The 19,515-nt window shown below is 41.2% G+C and overlaps 1 protein-coding gene across 1 annotated transcript; it reads left to right on the top strand.

Moving 5' to 3' along the window:
- Positions 1 to 28: 28 nt before the first annotated feature.
- Positions 29 to 18,909, top strand: ccdc18 (coiled-coil domain containing 18). The gene is made up of 26 exons (XM_056392503.1): positions 29 to 568; positions 746 to 926; positions 1,216 to 1,380; positions 1,667 to 1,773; positions 2,050 to 2,178; positions 2,418 to 2,514; positions 2,614 to 2,735; positions 2,928 to 3,216; positions 3,460 to 3,547; positions 4,293 to 4,510; positions 4,608 to 4,718; positions 5,450 to 5,581; positions 5,830 to 5,964; positions 6,096 to 6,173; positions 6,271 to 6,387; positions 6,554 to 6,721; positions 9,616 to 9,758; positions 10,692 to 10,834; positions 11,029 to 11,242; positions 12,503 to 12,602; positions 12,722 to 12,859; positions 14,391 to 14,531; positions 15,162 to 15,299; positions 16,028 to 16,450; positions 16,537 to 17,308; positions 18,592 to 18,909. The coding sequence occupies exons 1-25, from the start codon at positions 468 to 470 to the stop codon at positions 16,852 to 16,854; spliced, it is 3,996 nt and encodes a 1,331-aa protein (XP_056248478.1). The 5' UTR covers positions 29 to 467; the 3' UTR covers positions 16,855 to 17,308; positions 18,592 to 18,909.
- The last annotated feature ends 606 nt before the right edge of the window (positions 18,910 to 19,515 follow it).

The following is a 19,515-nucleotide window of genomic DNA, read 5'->3' as shown; positions in this document are numbered from 1 at the left end:
GGCGGAGACTTCAAATACAAATCGTTCTAGTAACAGTGCCTTTAGCTGTGTGTATATATATACTCACGTAACCTGGAAAGCTTTGCTAGACAGAAGTTAAAACTACATATTTTATGCGTACATAGCACCAGGACGACAAAATCCATATTTTATTCAAAACAAAAGCGTCGTTGTCCGGTTGGTGGTAGCGTTTACTCTAAAACAACTATAACGTTAACTAGCTAGCCACCTGTTGATGCGAAGAGCATCTGTTTACATTTAGCGAGCGTAGCTATGCTAGCTAGTTTGCTATTCTCTGTTGTAGCCACAGATGTTTAAAATGTAGCGCTTAATGTGTTGTCGGTTTCCTGTACCTTTCCAACGAGTCAAACAAGTTGGGAATATTGTTTGAGCACCTAAAAGCTAAACTCAGCAAGTCAAGAATTTTTTGATTAACTGGAGGTCGACATGTACTCATCATTAGTCCAATGTTTGAGAACGAGGAGAGTTTAAACCAAGATGTGGTCAATCTGAGGAATCTGCTTCGACTGACGGACCACAACCTGCGAAGTGTCGGACAGAAACTGAGGTTTGCTAACTGCATGACATGAGCACACAGTCTAAAACAGCTGTTGAGATCTTCGACGCCACTTATCGCACTACAGCGTAAACCTGCAACCATCATTTGAGGACACTGCAAAGGTTTGGTAATGCTGCATTTGACTCCTTTATCTTCTGTCCCCTCTCGTGATTTCCTTCGTGCTAGTCCATTTTGCAGTCATGCAGAGGGTCATGATGGTGATTGTGAGCAGCAGAGTCCTCATCGGCTGACCTTACGAGACCTGCAGACCCCTGATGTTCCTCTGTCCCAGTCAGGCTGTGGCTGTGGGACTGCTGAGAGACGTGCCTTTGTTCGCAGTCTTAGCCCACCTTCCTCCAACTCTACGGTAAGAGAAAAGACGTGTGTCTTATTGAGTGAAAAACTGAAGAGACAACCAATCAGTTACTGTACATCATCTATCATCTTGTCTCATGCTACATACTGTATGTGTGCATGTGTAGGGAAGTGGTACTTGTCACATCTCCCAAAACATAGATGAATTAAAGATGTGTCCACTAAAAACCACCTGTATAAATTTGCAGATTTACATTGTTATTTGCATCAATAGCCATAAATGAGATGATATTGTTACAGTTAGTTTTAATCATCCATATTTATGTTCTTCCTTCTTTCAGTCTGCTTCAGTCAAAATTAGGTCAGTAGACATGGAGACCATTTCTTTGAGGAAGAAGTTGGGCTGTGCGCTGCGTCAGGAAAATGCCTGCCTGGCCATGCAGGATGAGCAGCTCATCAGTGACATTGATGCGATGCAGTATGAATTGGCCACCTCAAAGTCTCAAGTATGACAATCACCCCTACACATTTGATTTGTGTGAATAAAGGTGCTGTATTCTTAAAACACTGTATCTTGTGCTTCAGATTTGTCTGTGCTGCCAGTAAATAAAGTGTGAGTTCTTTGATGTGTTCATATGTGACATTGACAGAAGAGATTTTTGTGGTCTGTTGCTTCTTGAAAGTCACTTTAAAAATCACATCAGTGAAATAACTATAAAAATTTTAAATTGTGCTATAAACAGAAACCACAATGGGAAATGACAATAAAAATTTTATGTTTTCTTTTTTTAGCTCCACCTCAGAGGCCCTAGGGTTGGGGTTAAAAACAATGTGGCAGTCATGAGTGAGCAGATTCGTCAGCTTCAAGCAGAGCTGGAGGCTCAAGCAAAAGAACTAAAGTAACCGCATATCCTTAACATATACAGATGTTGCTATTTATGTAAATCTTATTGACAGTTCTATGCCTGTTGATAGACATTGGATACAAAATTGGTGTTGTGTTATGGGGTACAGGCAGTTATTGATTATATTGTCTATAGACAATCATACTAATAGAAACTACTGTTTTCAGGTCTTACATTTTACCATTACATTTCTTTCATTCTTAAAAATATTACACTGACCTCTAGCTGGCATTAATGTCCTAACAACCTATCATTGTCTGTGTTTTCAAGGGCAGTAGAGCTGAGGGCTGAGTGTAGCCAGGAAGCAGCAGCCCACAATGACATCGTGGTGGCGAGTGTCACTGAAGAGCTGAGTGCTCTGAGAGACGAACTGGATAACAAGACAGCACTAGGAAAACGGTGATGTATTAATCTGGGCTTAACTTCCCCACATTCATGTAACTGCAGTATGCAGTATAGTTTACAGTTCCTCCAACTTGGGTAACAGCATGATCATATGAAACTGATCTGCTATAATGACAGCTGGACTTGGGCCTTATGCTGAAATGTAACCAGATATCCCACGTCTAATTTACTTTCACAACATGATGAACTTACTGTTTTAGTACTTACTGTGTGTTCTACATCATTCTTTACAGGGCTGAGCAACAAAGGAACCAAGCACTTGAAAATGCAGAGAAACTCAAAGAAGCTTTCAAAGATTACAAGGCCACAATTTCCATTAAACTTAGGAGGGTAAATTTAATTAATATGAATCATTTAATTATTCAAATATTGAAGTATTTTTTAAACAATTTTTTTGCTGCATGTTGATGACAAAAATTTGTTTTTAAGGTGATGGAGAGTGAGAGCAATCTAAAAGAGAGTCTCATTGAGTGCGACAGAGAAAAAGAGGAGCTGGAGATGAAGTGCACCGTGTTGCAGAGAGAAAAGGCAGAACAGAGCCGAACAGTCAGGTACCTGAGAGACTTTTTAATTTTTAATTGTTTCATATCGTATTTCATATTGTTTCTGTATTATTGTTTTCTTAAATATTTGCATGTGTAAACTAAAACAATGTGGACGGTTTTTGATTTATCATCATCAATCAGATCTTCATTTGCTTTATGCCGATTGTCATGTTTGATCCCCTTTATTCTGCCTCTCAGCCAGCTGAAGGAGGAGGTGAGGCAGGCCAAGTGTTCGGCTGCTGAGAGCTCAGACCTCCAGGCTCAGCTGGAGGAGGCCAGACAACGGGCCTCTCTTCTGGAACAGCAGCTTGTGGAGCGGGGGGCGGAGTGCAGGGAGCTGGCCTCTCTGCGCAGGGAGCTGGAAGACCTGCGGACTGTGACCCAGAGCCAGGAGCAGAAGGTGGCCCAGAGCCACAGAGAGGCTCAGCAGAGCCAAGCAGAGCTGTCCAGCCTGGAGAACATACTGGCCCTGCTGCATCTACAAGAGGTGGATAAACATAATACACACATTAACATTGTCTTTTGTGTTCCCATGTCACATGTTTTTGTCAAGTAGCTCACAGCGTTTGACCCAAGGGATTGTTACATCATTAGCTTATTTGTTTTCCCAAACCTGGTTTTGGTACCACAGCAACTACCCCAAACATGTTCTCATATTTATCTCTTTATCTCTCCTCCTGTGCAGGAGATGATGTGTTTATTGTTGTCATATGGTGTTTTTTAACTTCAGGGTGCTGTGTGGCCACTTTGTGCCAGGCCATGCATGCTGCCCCCAGTGGACTATTCAGGAACTGCACACCTGCTGAAGCTAAAGCCAGGTAACACTGATTATGTATTAGAGAGGGGTGACAATTTAAAGGTGATGGGCCACCACGTGCCACCAGAACACCTTCAATGCTCCTTATCATTAATTCTTCAAGTCTCTGAACTCTACTGGAGGGATTAATACCTTTCTTCCAAAGGATATTCCCTCATTTAGTGTTTTGATGATGGTGGTGCAGAGCGCTGTCTTACACGTCAGTCCAGAATCTCCCTAAGATGTTCAACTGGGTTGAGATTTGGTGACTGTGAAGGCCATAGCATATGATTCACATCATTTTTATACTCATCAAACCGCTATCAGTGACCCCTTGTGCTCTATGGGTGGGCAACTTGTCATCCTGTTTCTTTCCTTTAATTTATCACCTGTCTGTACATACGCCTGTTAATGGAAATTCTAAGTCTCCTTTTGCTTTTAATTATTTTCTATATTTTTCTCTACAAATTTTTCTTTTTTTTCTTAGTGAAATTATTTTTGGATTTTTGAAACTTTAGTTAGAATGAGAGACTCATTGTGCATCCTTTTTGTGCTTGAGCCGTATGCATAGGTGTCTCGCGTCAGTTGGCAAAAGTATGTTTGGGAACTGCCTTCAAAGATATTTACATTTACATTCCAAGTTTATGCAGCTTGGAAATACAGTTAATAAAATGGCATTAGATGACAGGTACCTTTCACTAATACATGAGATAAAAAAAAATAGAAGCACTCCAGTCCTTTCTCTCACTGTCTCTGATTTCTTGCAGGTGAAGGTTACCAGCAGCTGCTGCGGGTGCTGCAGTCGACAGAGGCTGAGCGGACTAAACAAAGCAGCGTAGTCGAGCGGCTTCAGGAGCGTCTGAGGAGAGCCCAGGAGGAGATCTCTTCCCTGCAGAGCTCCATGGCCCAAAGAGCCTCCCACTACCAAAGCCTCCACACAGAGCTGCTGGACAAAGTCAGCCAAGCCACTGACACAGAGAAAGAGGTAACTTTTTTTCTTTGTCCAAACTTGAGGCATGATTATTGGTTATTACAGGTTGTTGAGCTTTGCTTCTTATTTTTCTGTCTCTGTTTCACCTCAGTTGAAGAGAAAAAGCGCTCGTGTGTCTGCGCTGGAGAAACAGTTACAGGAGAAGACTTCAGCCTACAGTCAGGCTGCACTGAAAAACACTGAACTGGAGAATCAGCTACTGGTACAACACACACACTTACACACATGTTTTTGTCAGATATGATGTGGCAAGTTCTGGTCTTTTTATCTATGAATATAGCTGGACACCTGCCAAAAGCTACGAGCTTCAGGCCCTGTTCAGAGCTGGCATTAACATCCATCTCAGGCGATCTGATCACATGTGGCCGCATTCTTTGAGCAGTGTGAACGCAAATGCGTCGTGGATGAAGGACCGCCTACTCAACTGACGTCCTCTGCTGCAGTCTGAGTAGTCCCGCCACAGTTTCATAATGAACTCAAAATGTTTTACTATTTCAAATGGCTAAAACCTTATTTCATTGTAGAGATGTGTGCAGCGCATTGATTCGCTCAGCTCCTCTTTGTCTCCCTCTTTCTTTCTCTCTCTCTCACTCTCTCACTCTCTCTCTCTCTCTCACTCTCTCACTCTCTCTCTCTCACACAAACATATTGACAAAGGACATGTCTGTCGGACTGGCTAAAAACAACAATGCATATGTGTTCATTTGCATATAAGCGTGGGGAAGTGAGATCTGATCCCAACTGGTCATTCAAGTCGTATGTGGAGTATTTTAATACCAGTTGTGAACTGACGTGCTTCGAGCTGTCCACTTGTGATCGGATGTTAGTGCCTGTTAACATCATGTTGATGGTCAGGTCTGAACGGGGACTTAGTCACAATTCACAACCTCATACGGTAGCATTTTTTTTACACTTTCCTTTATCTAATTACAGGAGAAGACCAGCACTCTTCAACATTATCAGTCACTGATGACCAAAAAGCAAAGAGAGTATCAACAGTCTTTGGACAAGTGTAAAAAATCACAGTCTCAACAATGCATGGAGCAACAACACAGAATAGAAATGGTAATTTACAATTTTTTCAGACTTACTTTCTCTCTTTTGAACCTTCACCATGTAAATCTGCCACACCACCATGTTAGTTTTCAGTTCATTTGAATTCTTTTACACTTACTTTTCTTCAATCAGCGACAGTCATTCAAGTATGATTTTAATTGAATCGGCACCTAGAACAGACCCTGCTTTTATACAGCAAGGATTTTTCTAAACTGTCATTCCTTGTAGCAAGTGACAGTATTTTCTCTCCTCTGCAGTTGCAGTTGTCTGTAGAAGAGGCTCAGTCTCGGGTGTTAGAGATGGAGCAGGAGCTGTGTTTACTCCAGAGGGCGCGAGACGAGGCTCAAAAAGCAGCTCTTGTGCTGCAGACCACCGTGGAGCAGCTGACACAAGTAAGGACACTCACTGGGTAAAGCAGAGGAACCATATCAGACTTATGTCAAAGGTAGAACAAGTATAATTTAACCCAGGTATATACTGTGTTGTTTACATATGCACAATTTTGATCTTGACATGATTTCAGGAGAAGCAGGTTGAAGTCAGACACCATGAAGAGTTGCTGCAGAGTTTCAAAGAGCAGGCAGCTCAGTCTGCCACCAAGGTTTGTAGACAAACACAAATAACCTTTTAACTGTACAAAAACTAATTCCACCACAACCGCTGGTTCATACCATCCATGACTGCTGTTTGTACATCAGGTGTGTGAGCTACAGTCGTCTCTGTCAGCGTGTAGAGAAGAACTGGCCTCATACCTGCAGCAGATGGAGGAGGTAAAGTCGAACTATGAGAGTGAGCTGCAAAAGAGCAATCACAAGGTACAGTGTTACGTATGATCAGAGCTGGTCTTTCAAACTTTGAGACTTTTATAAAGAAATAAAAATATGCATCTCTGTGTTTGTTCTCCCCTGTTCTTCTATGTTTAAGCAAAGATCAGAACCAATTGTCAGCCTTATATCTTCTCCCCCGCTCCTCCCTCTTCAGGTGTCCTCGCTGCAGGAGAAGCTCCACAGCACCAGCTTGGTTTGTCAGAGCTCCAGTGAACAGAACATGCAGCTGCAGCTTTCTCTCCAGCAGCAGCAGACCATGCTGACTGAGAGCACCGCCCACATCTCTGAACTGGAGGAGGGCCAGAGCCAGCTGCAGAGACAGGTAGGATGGAGACACAGTGTGTAACTTCTGCTGCTTGGTGCCTCTCAATCAAAACAATAACTAAAGATGGCATTGGTGACATCATGAAGTAGCGTGGGATCATGGGAGTAGTTGTCTTCACCACCATTGCTGAGAGAAAGAGGCTGAGAAAAGTCAGAAAAAGAAACATATTGTGTGTATCAGAAAAAATATATTTTCTTCTTTATCCCTATATCAGTAATAACAATTTAATAATGTCATACAGTGTCATAGTCAGTCACAGGGGACATTTACTGCAGAACCAGTTGCTTTCCTGCCCATACTATAACTCCATGAAGCCTATAATATTTGTGTAACACAACCACGAGTGAACTGATCTCAGCTTGTTAAATACAGAAGGTCACACTTCAGCTTTTTATGCATCAAATCCATATTTGAAGCTCATTAAACTCAGAGTATTTTGATAAAACAGTATGAGAAAAATTAGGTGTATGAGCCACTTTGTTCCAGCTGTTATTTCACTGTGTTGCAACAATAGATATCAATTGGTAATCAATATTTCAGATGTTCTGTTGCTCAGATAGATAGATAGATAGATAGATAGATAGATAGATAGATAGATAGATAGATAGATAGATAGATATGTTTATGTGTCCTCAAGGAGGAAAATCTTTTCCACAGTAGGTGCATGACAATTAGGACATATATAGAGACTTATATAAAGTTATACAAAACACAAAGTGGGACATACAGAGGACGTACAGATTGTACAAAATACAGGATTTATGGGATACTTACGGTAATTACATGGTTCACACAGACACAAGACACGGATTGACACTGTACATACCGCAGGCATGATTTTGTTTTGTATCTAAGGAGGGAATTATAAAGTGGAGAAAATTATTGTCAAACCATGTGCTAGAATGGGATATGAAACGTTGATAGGCAAAAAGAGATTCAGTGTTGTTATTACTGAGCAGTGTGAGGATCACTGTCCTCTGCATGTCTAAGGTAGTGGGTAATAATGGATGGACTGTGACAGTAGTTTGTATAGAGGGTGTCAGCTCACTTATAGGTTGGAGCTACAGATTGTTTACCTTAAGTGTTCTAGTTTCATCAATGTTAATGTTGATTAATTTAATAAAAAACGGTAGGATTTCTGGTCTCTGGCCTAACAACAGCTGATCACAGATCTGACCTGAGTCTGTGACCTGGAGTCGTTAATATCTGACAATTGATGAAAGATAAACTTCATGAGATAAGTAGATTGACATTTTTAGGAATTCATTCCCCTTTTTAGTGGATGTTGATTGCTTTCTCGTGCATCAAAAGCACCTATTTTGGTCACATCATTGTCTGATCTGAGAAGCACTTCCTCATTTGTGTTATTTATCAAGTCAAATTAATTTTATTGGCATGAATTGCAACCATTTTTGTTTCCAAAACAAAATAGAAGAATAGATAAAGATACATATTGCCATGTGACATGTGCTTCCAAGTCATTTGATTTGGATTAACAGGGAGAATGAAGCAGATTTTTCGTTTGTGTTCATGGCACCAATTATGCTCTCTGTCTCTGTTGATCACATAATTTTACATGTTGAGCAGCTGTGCAGAACACTCCCTTTAATAATCTCCCTTTAATAAGTTATGTATTGTGAGACTGGTTTTCAGGTTTGCAATAGGACTGATTATGAGTTCTTGGAAATTACACTCACTGAGCACTTTATTAGGAACATCATAGTAATACTGGGTAGGGCCTCCCTTTGCTCTTAAACAGCCTCAGCTCTCATGGCATGGATTCCAGTAGATGTTGGAAACTTCTCTTTGAGATCCTGCTCCGTGTTGACATGACTGCATCACATCATTTCTGCAGATTTTTTCAGCTGCACATTCATTCTGCCAATCTGCTGTTCGACCACATCCCAAAGGTGCATGACCTCGCTGTCATGTTCATGAAACCAGTTTGAGACAACTTTTGCTTTGTGACATGGTGCTTTCTCATGCTGGAAGTTGCCATTAGAAGATGGTAACTCGTGGCCATAAAGGTATAAACATTGTCAGCATCAATACTCTGATACTCTGACTGGTATTAAGGTGCTCAAAGAGTGGCAATAAACCATTCCTCACACCACTACACCACCACTAGCAGCCTGGATTGTCGACAGAAGGCAGGTTGGGTCCATGGATTAATGCTGTTGACACCAAATTCTGACCCCACAGCAGAAATCCACATTCATCAGACCAGGCTACATTTTTCCGTTCTTCAACTGTTCAGTTTCGATGAGCCTGTTTCCACTGCAGACTCAGATTTCTGTTCTTGGCTGACAGGAGTGGAACCTACTGTGGTCTTCTGTCGCTGTAGCCCAGCCACCTCAGGGTTCGATGTGTTTTTCATTCTGAGATGAACAGAGGACAGAGTGACTTCAGTTTAACATGCAGATTTGCAAAACTACTGCTACACCCTGCACATATCACAAACCTGTGGTGAATCTGCATCACTGCCTGAGGGAAGCAGCTATTTGAGCTTGTGATTTCTTTTATAGCTCACAACAAACAGAGCACAATGGTCTGCATTCACTGAGTTGTACAAGGACAGGAACATGGAGCTGCTCTGTACATGACTGTCTGTCTGCTCTAGGTAACAGACAAGAAAATCAAATGTCTTGTAGGCATCAGGATAGTCATTGTTTTGAGTAGGTGGTCAGATCCACTCTACAAGACGAGGTTTGCTCCTCACTAAAAATTAATATCTTGGCCAGTTTCTTTAGTTTCTTCCTTATTTTTTGTCCCTCTGATATCTCCAGTTTTTATCCTGTAGAATTGAAACATGTGCATGAAATGGATGGCCTGTTTGGTTTTCATGTATGAAGACAGTAGAGATGGATCCTGATGTTTGTGTCTGTGCGTAGGTGTCCAGTCTGGAGCAGCAGCTGGAACGAGCGAGGGCCTCTCTGCAGGACGAGGTCAGGAACAGAGAGCAGGATGCCCAGGAGAGAGACAAGAACCTGCAGGAGATGAACCAGCAGAACACCCAACTGTCCGAGTCTGTCACGTAAGAACACCTGCACACTCACACCGGAGAACAGAGGAGACACAAAATCTGAACTCAGAGCCCATAAAAGTGGGAACTCAAAAAATGTGTCACAGAATGATTTCAATCGGTTGATTTTGTGGCCTTTAAGGGTGTCATCGGTATTAGAACGACATTGTTCAAACTCCTATAAACATCACCAAGCGTTTTGAAATTACATTGGTTCTCACTTTTTTAGTAGGTTTTTTGTTGGTGGCACTTAAATGCGTTTTCCAAGCTTGTAGTAATAAGTATAATTCCTGAATTTACAATGTTGTAGCTATTTTATGCTGCTTGTATGAGGCTTTTGTTAATGACTATTCCCGGGCTGTTCACTTGTCCTGCGGCAAAGATAATCAAACGCCCCCACAGTCTGTGAGACAGTCTTGTGATTACACCACATTACATTTGTCTGTAGGGGTGAAGCAGCCCTCCCATTCTCCATGATTACGTGTATATAAATGGGGAGCTCACTTCTGGGAAACTGGGAGATTGAAGCCTGATGTGTTTGGAGTAATTTCAGTCTGCAGGGTTGCTGGTTGCCTTCGCTCTTGTGAAGTTGTTGTAGGCTCCATAGGAATAAATGTGCTGTGAAAAGGCATGTTTGTTAAGCTTCATTTAGCTTCTCTGATAGTTTTGGAGGCTTTTGCTTCTCTTGAAGCCGTTGTAAGACTACGATGGGAGCCGTGCTCACATTAAGGTGGGAAACTGGAGTGAAATGCATGTGTGTGCATGTTGCACGTTCCCAGCTCGACCCCAGAATGCAGTGTCTGTACCCTGGATCCGTGTGTGTGTGTGTGTGTGTGTGTGTGTGTGTGTGTGTGTGTTTTTGTCTGCAGCTAACACTCCCTTTATATACAAACATGGTTTCTTTGACTGCACTGAATATGGTTGCATGAAATTTTCTCTTTGCAGCCATCTGACATCAGAGATGACAAAGTCTCGAGGGGAGCTGCACCGTCTGAGGAAGGATGTCTCCGTCAGGACGTCTCAGATCACCTGCATGGAGGAGAGCCTGCAACACATGAAGAACCAGCTCGACAGAAAGAGTGACATGGGTATGTCTTGTTATTTTGTAATCTGCATAAAGCAGGAGGTTTTAATGTCAGTTATTCTCACTTAGATTAATTTTTTTGCAGAGAAGAGACACTTGATACCAGAACGGAACACACTTCGTACTGAATTTCATACTTGCAACTCTTCCCTTGTTTTTGGTCTTATTTATTTTTCGTGTCCTCCTCACCTCTCGCAGTTGTGGATCTGGAGGAGAAGCTCCATCGCTGTGAGGCAGACAAGCTCAACTGTGTCCAGCGGGTGCAGATGCTGGAGGGACAGCTGCAGGTGGTGCGGGAAGAGCTGGCTGATACTCTAGAGCAGCTACAGAAACTCAAGGACATTCTGCAGAGAACACAAACCATCGCAGATGAGCGGCAGGCCTCCGTGGAGAAACTGACTGTCCAACTTAGGTGAGGATACGCCCTCGTGTGAAATATTCTTCTGCACACAGAAACAAGGGGACACACCTGAAGAATGGAGAAAATATCCACGTACTCTTGCTCAGATAAGATCCTGTGCTGTATCTGAGTCATCTGTGCTCCAAACAATATCCATATTGTTCATGTGTATCACAAACACACAACAAAAGACACAAGCACAGTCATTGAGCCTGTTATTGTCCCAGTGTCCCTCTTAAAGTCTCACACTTTGGTGACTGTATGACATCCAGATAATGAACTGACAAATCTTTATTGTCAGATGATATAGTGACATTTGTGTACTTTTTACTGAGGAAATCCTTGCTGTTGAAGATGTGATAAAAGAAATTTTGGTTTTCTGATTATTTTTTAAGTTATTTTCCTTATTATCTAAAGTCATGTAATTTGTTGTGACTGATTTTTCACATATGCTGGTGGTTTTTGTGGTGTAATATTTTCTATTTAAAACCGACACTGACAACAAATGACAACTGTGTGCATTTCAATCACATACATTGTGCAGCACGTTGTGTGCACCTATTGTACATCAAAGCACTCAACGTGTACGCCCAGTACACGTCACGGAATAATTTTCTTGTGTAAAAGAGTAAAGCAAGATTGCTGCATGTTTCAGTTCATTAATCATTAGTCACTCCATCTGTTACTGTTAGATTGTTTTTAGGGTCATTATCCTCCACAGCTCAATGAGCATCGTGGGGTTCAGTAATAAGAACATGCAGATGCTTGTTTTGGGAAATGCCCTTTTAAAAAAAGGGCAGTTTTAATAACAGCTATGGTGATCTAGGTTGTAGTCATGAGCTGCTTTACACACAAAAGAGTCACTGAGATGAGTTCAAGTCCTCCCATCAACTCAAGAATCAGTCTAAAAATGTTCAACAACAAACTCCCGCAGAAAGTTGTCTTCAAACCACATTCCCTGTGTTTGGCCCTGTGGGAATAAGACACAGTTACTTCTGCTGTTCAGAAGATACTCGTGTTACTCAGTGTGGTTTTTTACAAATATCACTGAGACAGATATCTGGTGAATTGTTCATTAAAATTCAGGAAGGTAGGACATGCCATATGTAGGAGTACAGCCAAAAAGACTGGCCTGAACATCCTGCTCTTTGTAGCAAGGCAGGCTCCTGATGCTAATTGTGTGTCTGTGTGTGTGTGTGTGTGTGTTTGTCTCTGTGTGTGTGTGTGTGTGTGTGTGTATGTGTGTGTCTGTGTGTGTGTGTGGCTTCACAGTGAGACCCAGAGGGAGCTGGAAGAGAGAACTCACGAGGTCTTAGACATGGACAATGCACTAAAGGAGAGACAAGGGGAGCTCCAACAGAGAGCACAGCTGGTACAACTCACACATAAAACAAACATTTTATATGTATTCCATTTCATTTGAAGATAGTATTTTGTTGTTTGTTTTTTTTGTTTTTCTTGTTCTTTACCTGTTCATCCTGTTGTTCTCAGCTTGGCCAGCTGGATGTGGCGATCAGAGAGCACAAACAGGAGATGGAGAGGAAGGTGGAGTCTCTGCAGCAGAGCCTTGAAACCAGAGAGAGGGAGCTGAGAGACGCACAGAGGGAGCTCACAGACAGAAATGTAAAGGTCAGGAGCAGTCACAGAAAAGGAGGGCAAAACATGAGGAAGTGTTGAAATGTCACTAAGACCCTGAATATATATTATTATAGATATTTGTTTGGACGTTTCACTGAATGTTTAGAGAACAGGTAAAAAGAATGGACATGAATGACTGACTGCCTGCAGCAAGATGCACTCAAGATATTGATGCACTGTACTATGTGTGCAGCTGTAAACTCTACAGTCGAGACGAACCAATGAGGGAAAACATAACAACCAACAAGATAAAATTCTATCATGTGTGTTTACACTCTTACAGTTATTATTGCAGTGTGTTGTGCTCCAAAATGGCGTATAAAGATTTCTGCTGATAAGGGATAAATAATAACAAAAATGTATTCTATAAGGTTAGAAATTTAAAGAAATGAAAAGTAAAAGTTGAACAACTTTTAATGGCAAAGTCATTCATAAATGCACATGCATTTTAAATTTAAAACCATCTTGTTGCCTTATATCCATTAAAAACCATCTTTCCACAAATGTGCTCACTGCCAACACTCGTCCCGACCACATTGTCTGGGGCCGTATTCATAAATTCTCTTGTCTTACCATTAGGAGTCCATTAGGAGTGCTACTCGCAATGGGTTTTTTTCTTCCCACAACGCTGCTGAGAGCAACGTTTATTGAGGAAGTGAGAGAGCTCCTGAGCTAACAGTAAGGGTGGGGTTGACTCTGCTGCTGTGGATATGTTTCTGATTCTCAATTTAATGTGACAGATGAGTGGACCAGAGAATGTAATATTAAATACATTTAATTAAAATTAAATTGATTAAATTTAATTTAGAATAAAATTATTTTTAAAAATAAAATAAATTAATTTAAAAGTTAAATTACATTAAAAAAATTATTTAGATTAAAAAAAAAATTAAATAAAACATTAAATAAATTACATTATTTTAAAAATTGAATAAAAAAATGAATAAAGTCAGATTATAAAATAATTTTAAATTACATTTGACTGTCAGAAGATATATGTATGTGTATATATATATATATATATATATATATACATACATACATACATACATACATACATACATACATACATACATACACACACACACACACACACATACATATCCTGTATATAACCTGTATATCTTAAGTTTTTCCTCACTGCCAGTAAGGATCTACTTTTAGCCGTATGTGTTGTCAGTCAGGCCCCTGGTTACTATCAGCTTTAATAACTGAGGAGTAGACAATGAGAAACATTGATCAAACATTGTCAGTTAATCCTTGATGATACAAGGCGTGCACAAATATTTACACATCTTATGTTTGCATTTATTTTGTGATCTATCTTCATAATGACGGATATAATCATCTGGAGTCATGTAATGAGTTAAAAAAAAAAAAACATTGCGAGGCAACTCAAGAGATTTTGTTCAGAGTAGATTATAGAATTAATAAATTAATTAAGACACTTAGCTGAAATGAGTTATGTTATAATCATCGAACATTAAGTTGTGTTTGTCGGGGTGTGTGTATATGGGGTTAGGAGTCACAGCAGCTCAAACAACAGCTGCGTGCGTGTCAGCAGAGACTTCAGACTGTGCTACAAGAGCTTGAAGAAACACAACATCACTGCGAGGCTTTGACCAGAGAGATTGACACCGCCAAGCTGCAGACCAAGGAGACGGTAAAACTGACATACAATTTATTATTATTTAATTACTCATATTGAAACTGTTCAGTGCATAAGGTGGTAACGGAAATGAAACTTTGATGATTGTTCGTTCACTTGGTTAGGAAACCAGAGGTTGTATTATGTGCACTGACTTTATTTCTGAGTTTGTCTTCTGAGCAGGGCTGCACAAGAATCAAAATATAATTGATATCGCAACATGGCCAAGTGCAATATTCAAATAGCAGGAGCTGCAATTTGTTTTGATAAAGTTAAAATGCAACACAATATTGTTTTGCATTGTTAGCACCATAAGGGTTGTGGTACTATAGAGACGCCCCTGTCCTACAAAACATATTCTCTGTAGGGGAACCTGCTTGTTTGGTACAAGCCCCCCCCCCAAAAAAAATCACATCATTGTAATTTCTGAAAATATTCAGTGAAAATGAAAAACGTGAAATCGTGACTCATATCGCATATCTGCCAAAATATTGTTCAGCCCTGATATACAAAACAAAATACTTTTTAGCAAGTAAATTCCGTGTGTGTGTGTGTGTGTGTGTGTGTGTGTGTGTGTGTGTGTGTGTGTGTGTGTGTGTGTGTGTGTGTGTGTGTGTGTGTGTGCGCGCGCCTCTCTCTCTGCAGGAGGTCCGGCTGTGTGGTGTGGAGGAGGAGCTGGTGCTGAAGGAGGCACACTGGCTGCAGTCAGAGGCCAGGCTGAAGGGCATGGTCACCTCTTTAGAGCAGGAGCTGGAGCTGGAGAAGGAGCAGCACAGCAGGGAGGTACAGTAGTGTCAGCTTCCTCTGTTAAATTTAACTGTTATAACATGGACACCTTAACAGTCAAGTTTCAGTTTGGAAGAACTGTTAAGATTAGACCTTAAACTTAGTGTTAATTTTGTTGAGGAAAACTAAAACTATGACTAAATATGTTCATCAACGACTTTTATTTTCCATGACTAATACAAGACGATGCTGAGCCAGCACCGATGTCATTAAACACGACCTGTAGTTACATCAACATGCAATACCATTGACAAAAAAGACGAGACTATAATGTAGTTAAAAAAAATACAAACTTCAGCAAAATTTTTTCCTTTGTCAGCTTTCTGTTTGTCTTTTGATGTAATAAAGGTTTTGTGGGTTTTGGATCAGCCTCCATGCTCATCACTTTGGTCCTCCCTGTCTCTGTTTCTGTCTGATTTCTTTTCCTCTTTTTTTTTTTTTTAAATGTTTTTAAAATGTGAGTTCCTTATTCCGTCGATTTTCATTCTGTCTTCTAATCGCTACATTCGCCCCACATACAACTGATAACATCTTAGTTCCTCCTGATATTTGTGATTGTTCTGTTTGCTTTGTTCTTTGTCCTGCTGCAGCCTTTGAACTTAACCAGCTACATCAAAAGGAGGAGGATCATCGGCTGGTGCTGCTCTAACCTTGCTCTAATGAAGACAGCTTGTAAAAAAACAAAAACAAATTTGCCTCATCAGTCTGTTTTCCTCCCTCCCCAGCTGGAGTCACTGCAGCAGACTCGAGGTCAGCTCCTCAAAGTCTCTGAGCAGATCTCCTCCACCATGCGCTCCTCCCAAGAGCAACTCACCACTAAGCTTCAGCAGAGCGAGGCCCAGCTCGAGCAAGCCAAAGCCCTGCTAGACCACACTAAGTCGGAGTTGGATCGCACCCTCAACCAAGCCAAGCGCCTCCAAACACAGTTAGACCAGAGCCGGAGCCAGGTCCTCCAGAGTGAAACCCAGCTGGAGCAAAGCAGGATTCTGTACGAGCAGACCAGAACCCAGAACAGTGACCTCCGTGCCCAGCTGGAGCAGCTCAGTGCCCAGTTAAATCAAGCCAGAGTCCAGGCTGCCCAGCTCCAGACTCAGCTGCAGGCCTGTGAGAAGTCCATGGAGACCTCCAATGAGTCCATGCTCATCAAGGTAGAGCCGTTAGCAGGGTGTAACTAAAAATGAAGTAAATTGCTTTTCAATATTTGATAAATGTTTTTGTTCTTGTATCCCTGCAGGAGTCCGAGGTGACCCGTCTCCACGCCAGGATCTCTAGTCTGGAGCGAGCTGCTGACCGCCAGAATCTTTACAATCACACTCTCTCTCTCCCAGCTCCCAATAAGTTCACACACTCCCCACAGCGCTCCTCCTCTGCTCACTCACCTCCCTCCTCGCCCAAAAAGCCTCAAACAACCGTCCGCTCTCCCGCACACACTCACTCAAGTCGTCTCCAATCCCCAACATACACACAAGGTTGCTCATCACCCCCCGCTCGCACATACCTGCAGCCCGCCTCACTTCCTAACCTATCTGGCAGCCACCAAACTCACGATTAGCTGCAGAGCAGTAGCATCAACTCATCCCTGGACCTCCCTCTGAGCCTGAAGGCAACACTGAGGGAGGCTTTGAACAAGCAGCCCTGGGAGTCCTCCTCCTCCTCCTCTGTCTCCCCGTTCCCGCATGAAGTGGACCGCAGCTGGCAGGGCCTCAGCGTCATGGAGACCACACCGACCTCTGACCTCTCCTTCAATCCCCTCACATACATGGTGGACAAACAAGATGACGGAAACCCCAACATGGAGGTTACCGTGATACAGGAAGGAGACAACGGGCAGTTGAGTGAGTCAAGGAGGGAGTCGGTGTGCACTCTGGTGGGTGAGGAGGTGGATATGAGTTCGCTGACAGGTATGCTGAGGTTTGTTAATCAGACTTTAGCCATGCAGGAGGACCGTTCATTGTGGAGCTCCACTGGACTATCGCAGAGCGCAGCAGAGCAGCCTCGCACTCCAGGTAAAAACACCACTCCTTTCTAAAACATTAAAATCTGAAACTGATATGAGTTGTCTGTTAATAAATCACACGATCAACAGGAACAAAACTTCAATGGTTCCCACTTTTCTAATGTGATGATGTGCTGCTTTTCTCTGTTTTTATGCCTGTGCGCCGGCGACAGCCAGGGCCAGAGGCTTTATGTTTTCGGGTTGTCCGTCTCTCCTATTATGGTGAACTCAGTATCTCAGTAACGCTTCATATTTGGCACAAACATTCACTTGGACTCAAGGATGAACTGATTAGATTTTAGTGGTCAAAGGTCAAGGTCATTGTGACCTCACAACTTAATATATTTGGCTTTTGGACTTTGGGTTGGACAAGACAGGTTGTTTAAAGACAACACCTTAAGCTCGGCCACATTACCATTTTTCTGACATTTATAGACTAAACTATTAATTTAGAGAATAATTGGCCGATTAATCAGTAATAACAATAATTGTTACTTTCAAACCTGTAATGATCTTAAAAGTTATAGTCTGAATTGGCTTTTAAAGTTTGTTCACTGTCACTGAAAACCGATTTGTAAGAGATCCAGTGCCTGAAAGAAATCCTCTGCATTCTTTACAAAGTGTTGATATTGTGAAAATATGTGTTTGATAGATTTGATGTGAGTAAATTGCAAGTTTTATTTTGATGCTGTTTGTTTTTAGGAGGAAGGTGATTTGATAGATACTATTGTAGTTACCAGTTCAGTCTAAAGCTGCTAAAAAGTTGGTGTCACATTTTAAGTATTTTTCTAAAATGTTAAACATTCAACGCTTTATGAGCAACAATCAAAGTCAACTTTGAAAAATTATATTAAGTTGTTCATTAGGAAATTAATACTCAAAATTCAGCTAATCTGCTTTATCAGGATTGTGTGGATGTGGTTTTGCTCAGATTTGATTGACTTTTGTTGAGCAATAAAAAGCCTCACAACTGTCCTCACATTTTGATTCAGATGTTACTGAACACTGATTGGTGCACAGAAATACATGACATCATCATTTTCCAACTAAGGCCCACCCACTTTAAACCAGAGTCAAAAGTAAAGAGAAAAACCCCAACATTTTCAAGTGCAATAACAAGAACAGTTTTAACTGAAGCTGAAAATGTTGTTTTCATGTTGGACCCCGTCACTTACGGTGAGAAGTTGACTGGGAAAAAGAAATCAGTATGGGCCATGTATGATATGCTCGAGGTTTCTTTCAGACATTGTAGTGTTGGTTTGTCACTGATGCATGTTTGTTTTTCCTTTTTAGAGGGACATCAATGACACATGACGCTGTGCTGCCAAGGAGATGTCAGAGAGGAGAACAGCTGTTTACAATGTAAACAAAAAGTCTGTCCTCATGGTGTGTGTTATTAAAGCTGCGATATTGTCTGTGAGGGAGAAGATAAATGATCTGTCCAGTTTAGATGACCACTACTGCTCCAGCCTGTAAATTATCTACTGTGATGATGTTTCATATATTTTGTAGCATTTGCATTTCATGCTGTATCTTTTCCCTAAACAATATTTATATATTTTTACACTATTCTAAATAAGCTAAATGAATAAAATGTTTTTTTTAATGTAAGTATTTTGTCATCTCTTGATTATGTTGTGTCTTGTTGGTCTTCCACTAAGATTTGTACTTGTTCTCCAGAGAAACGTGAAGCCCTGCTCTCATTAACATCTGTTTAGATGTTCCCATGCTGTTGGGGACTGTGGGGTCGTGTTTCCAGAACAACTGGCAGCTTCCAGTTCTGGAGAGGAATTTTTGGATCAGGACCGTGGAGGAGGTCACTGAATCTAATACATACTCCAGATGGTTAAATTGGATTTGACATTGGCATGCGGTTATATAACAAGAACATCAGAAATGATTTGTCTGTGGATAGTTTTAGGATGAGTTTTACTTCTTTGGGTTCTTTTTATTCATCAGATTAAATGCTAGTACAACTATCTGTATGATTTAACAGAGTTATATAGATGTAATTCTTCATAACAATGAGTACTGTATGTGTAACACTGTTTTATGGCTAATTATTGCTAAAGCTATGTGTACTTGCACAAAGACAAATGTTTTTAACAGTAATGGATTACTAAGGGGCTGAAGACAGCAGGAGGCAGCCAGAGCCTCAGTTAGAAATGTGTTATTAGCATTTCTCTTAGGAAAGTCGAAGGGGGTCAGTCAAAAGTA

This window comes from Seriola aureovittata, chromosome 12, assembly GCF_021018895.1.
Source record: "Seriola aureovittata isolate HTS-2021-v1 ecotype China chromosome 12, ASM2101889v1, whole genome shotgun sequence".
Taxonomy (NCBI): Eukaryota; Metazoa; Chordata; class Actinopteri; order Carangiformes; family Carangidae; genus Seriola; species Seriola aureovittata.
This window is presented reverse-complemented; position numbering and strand designations above follow the sequence as displayed.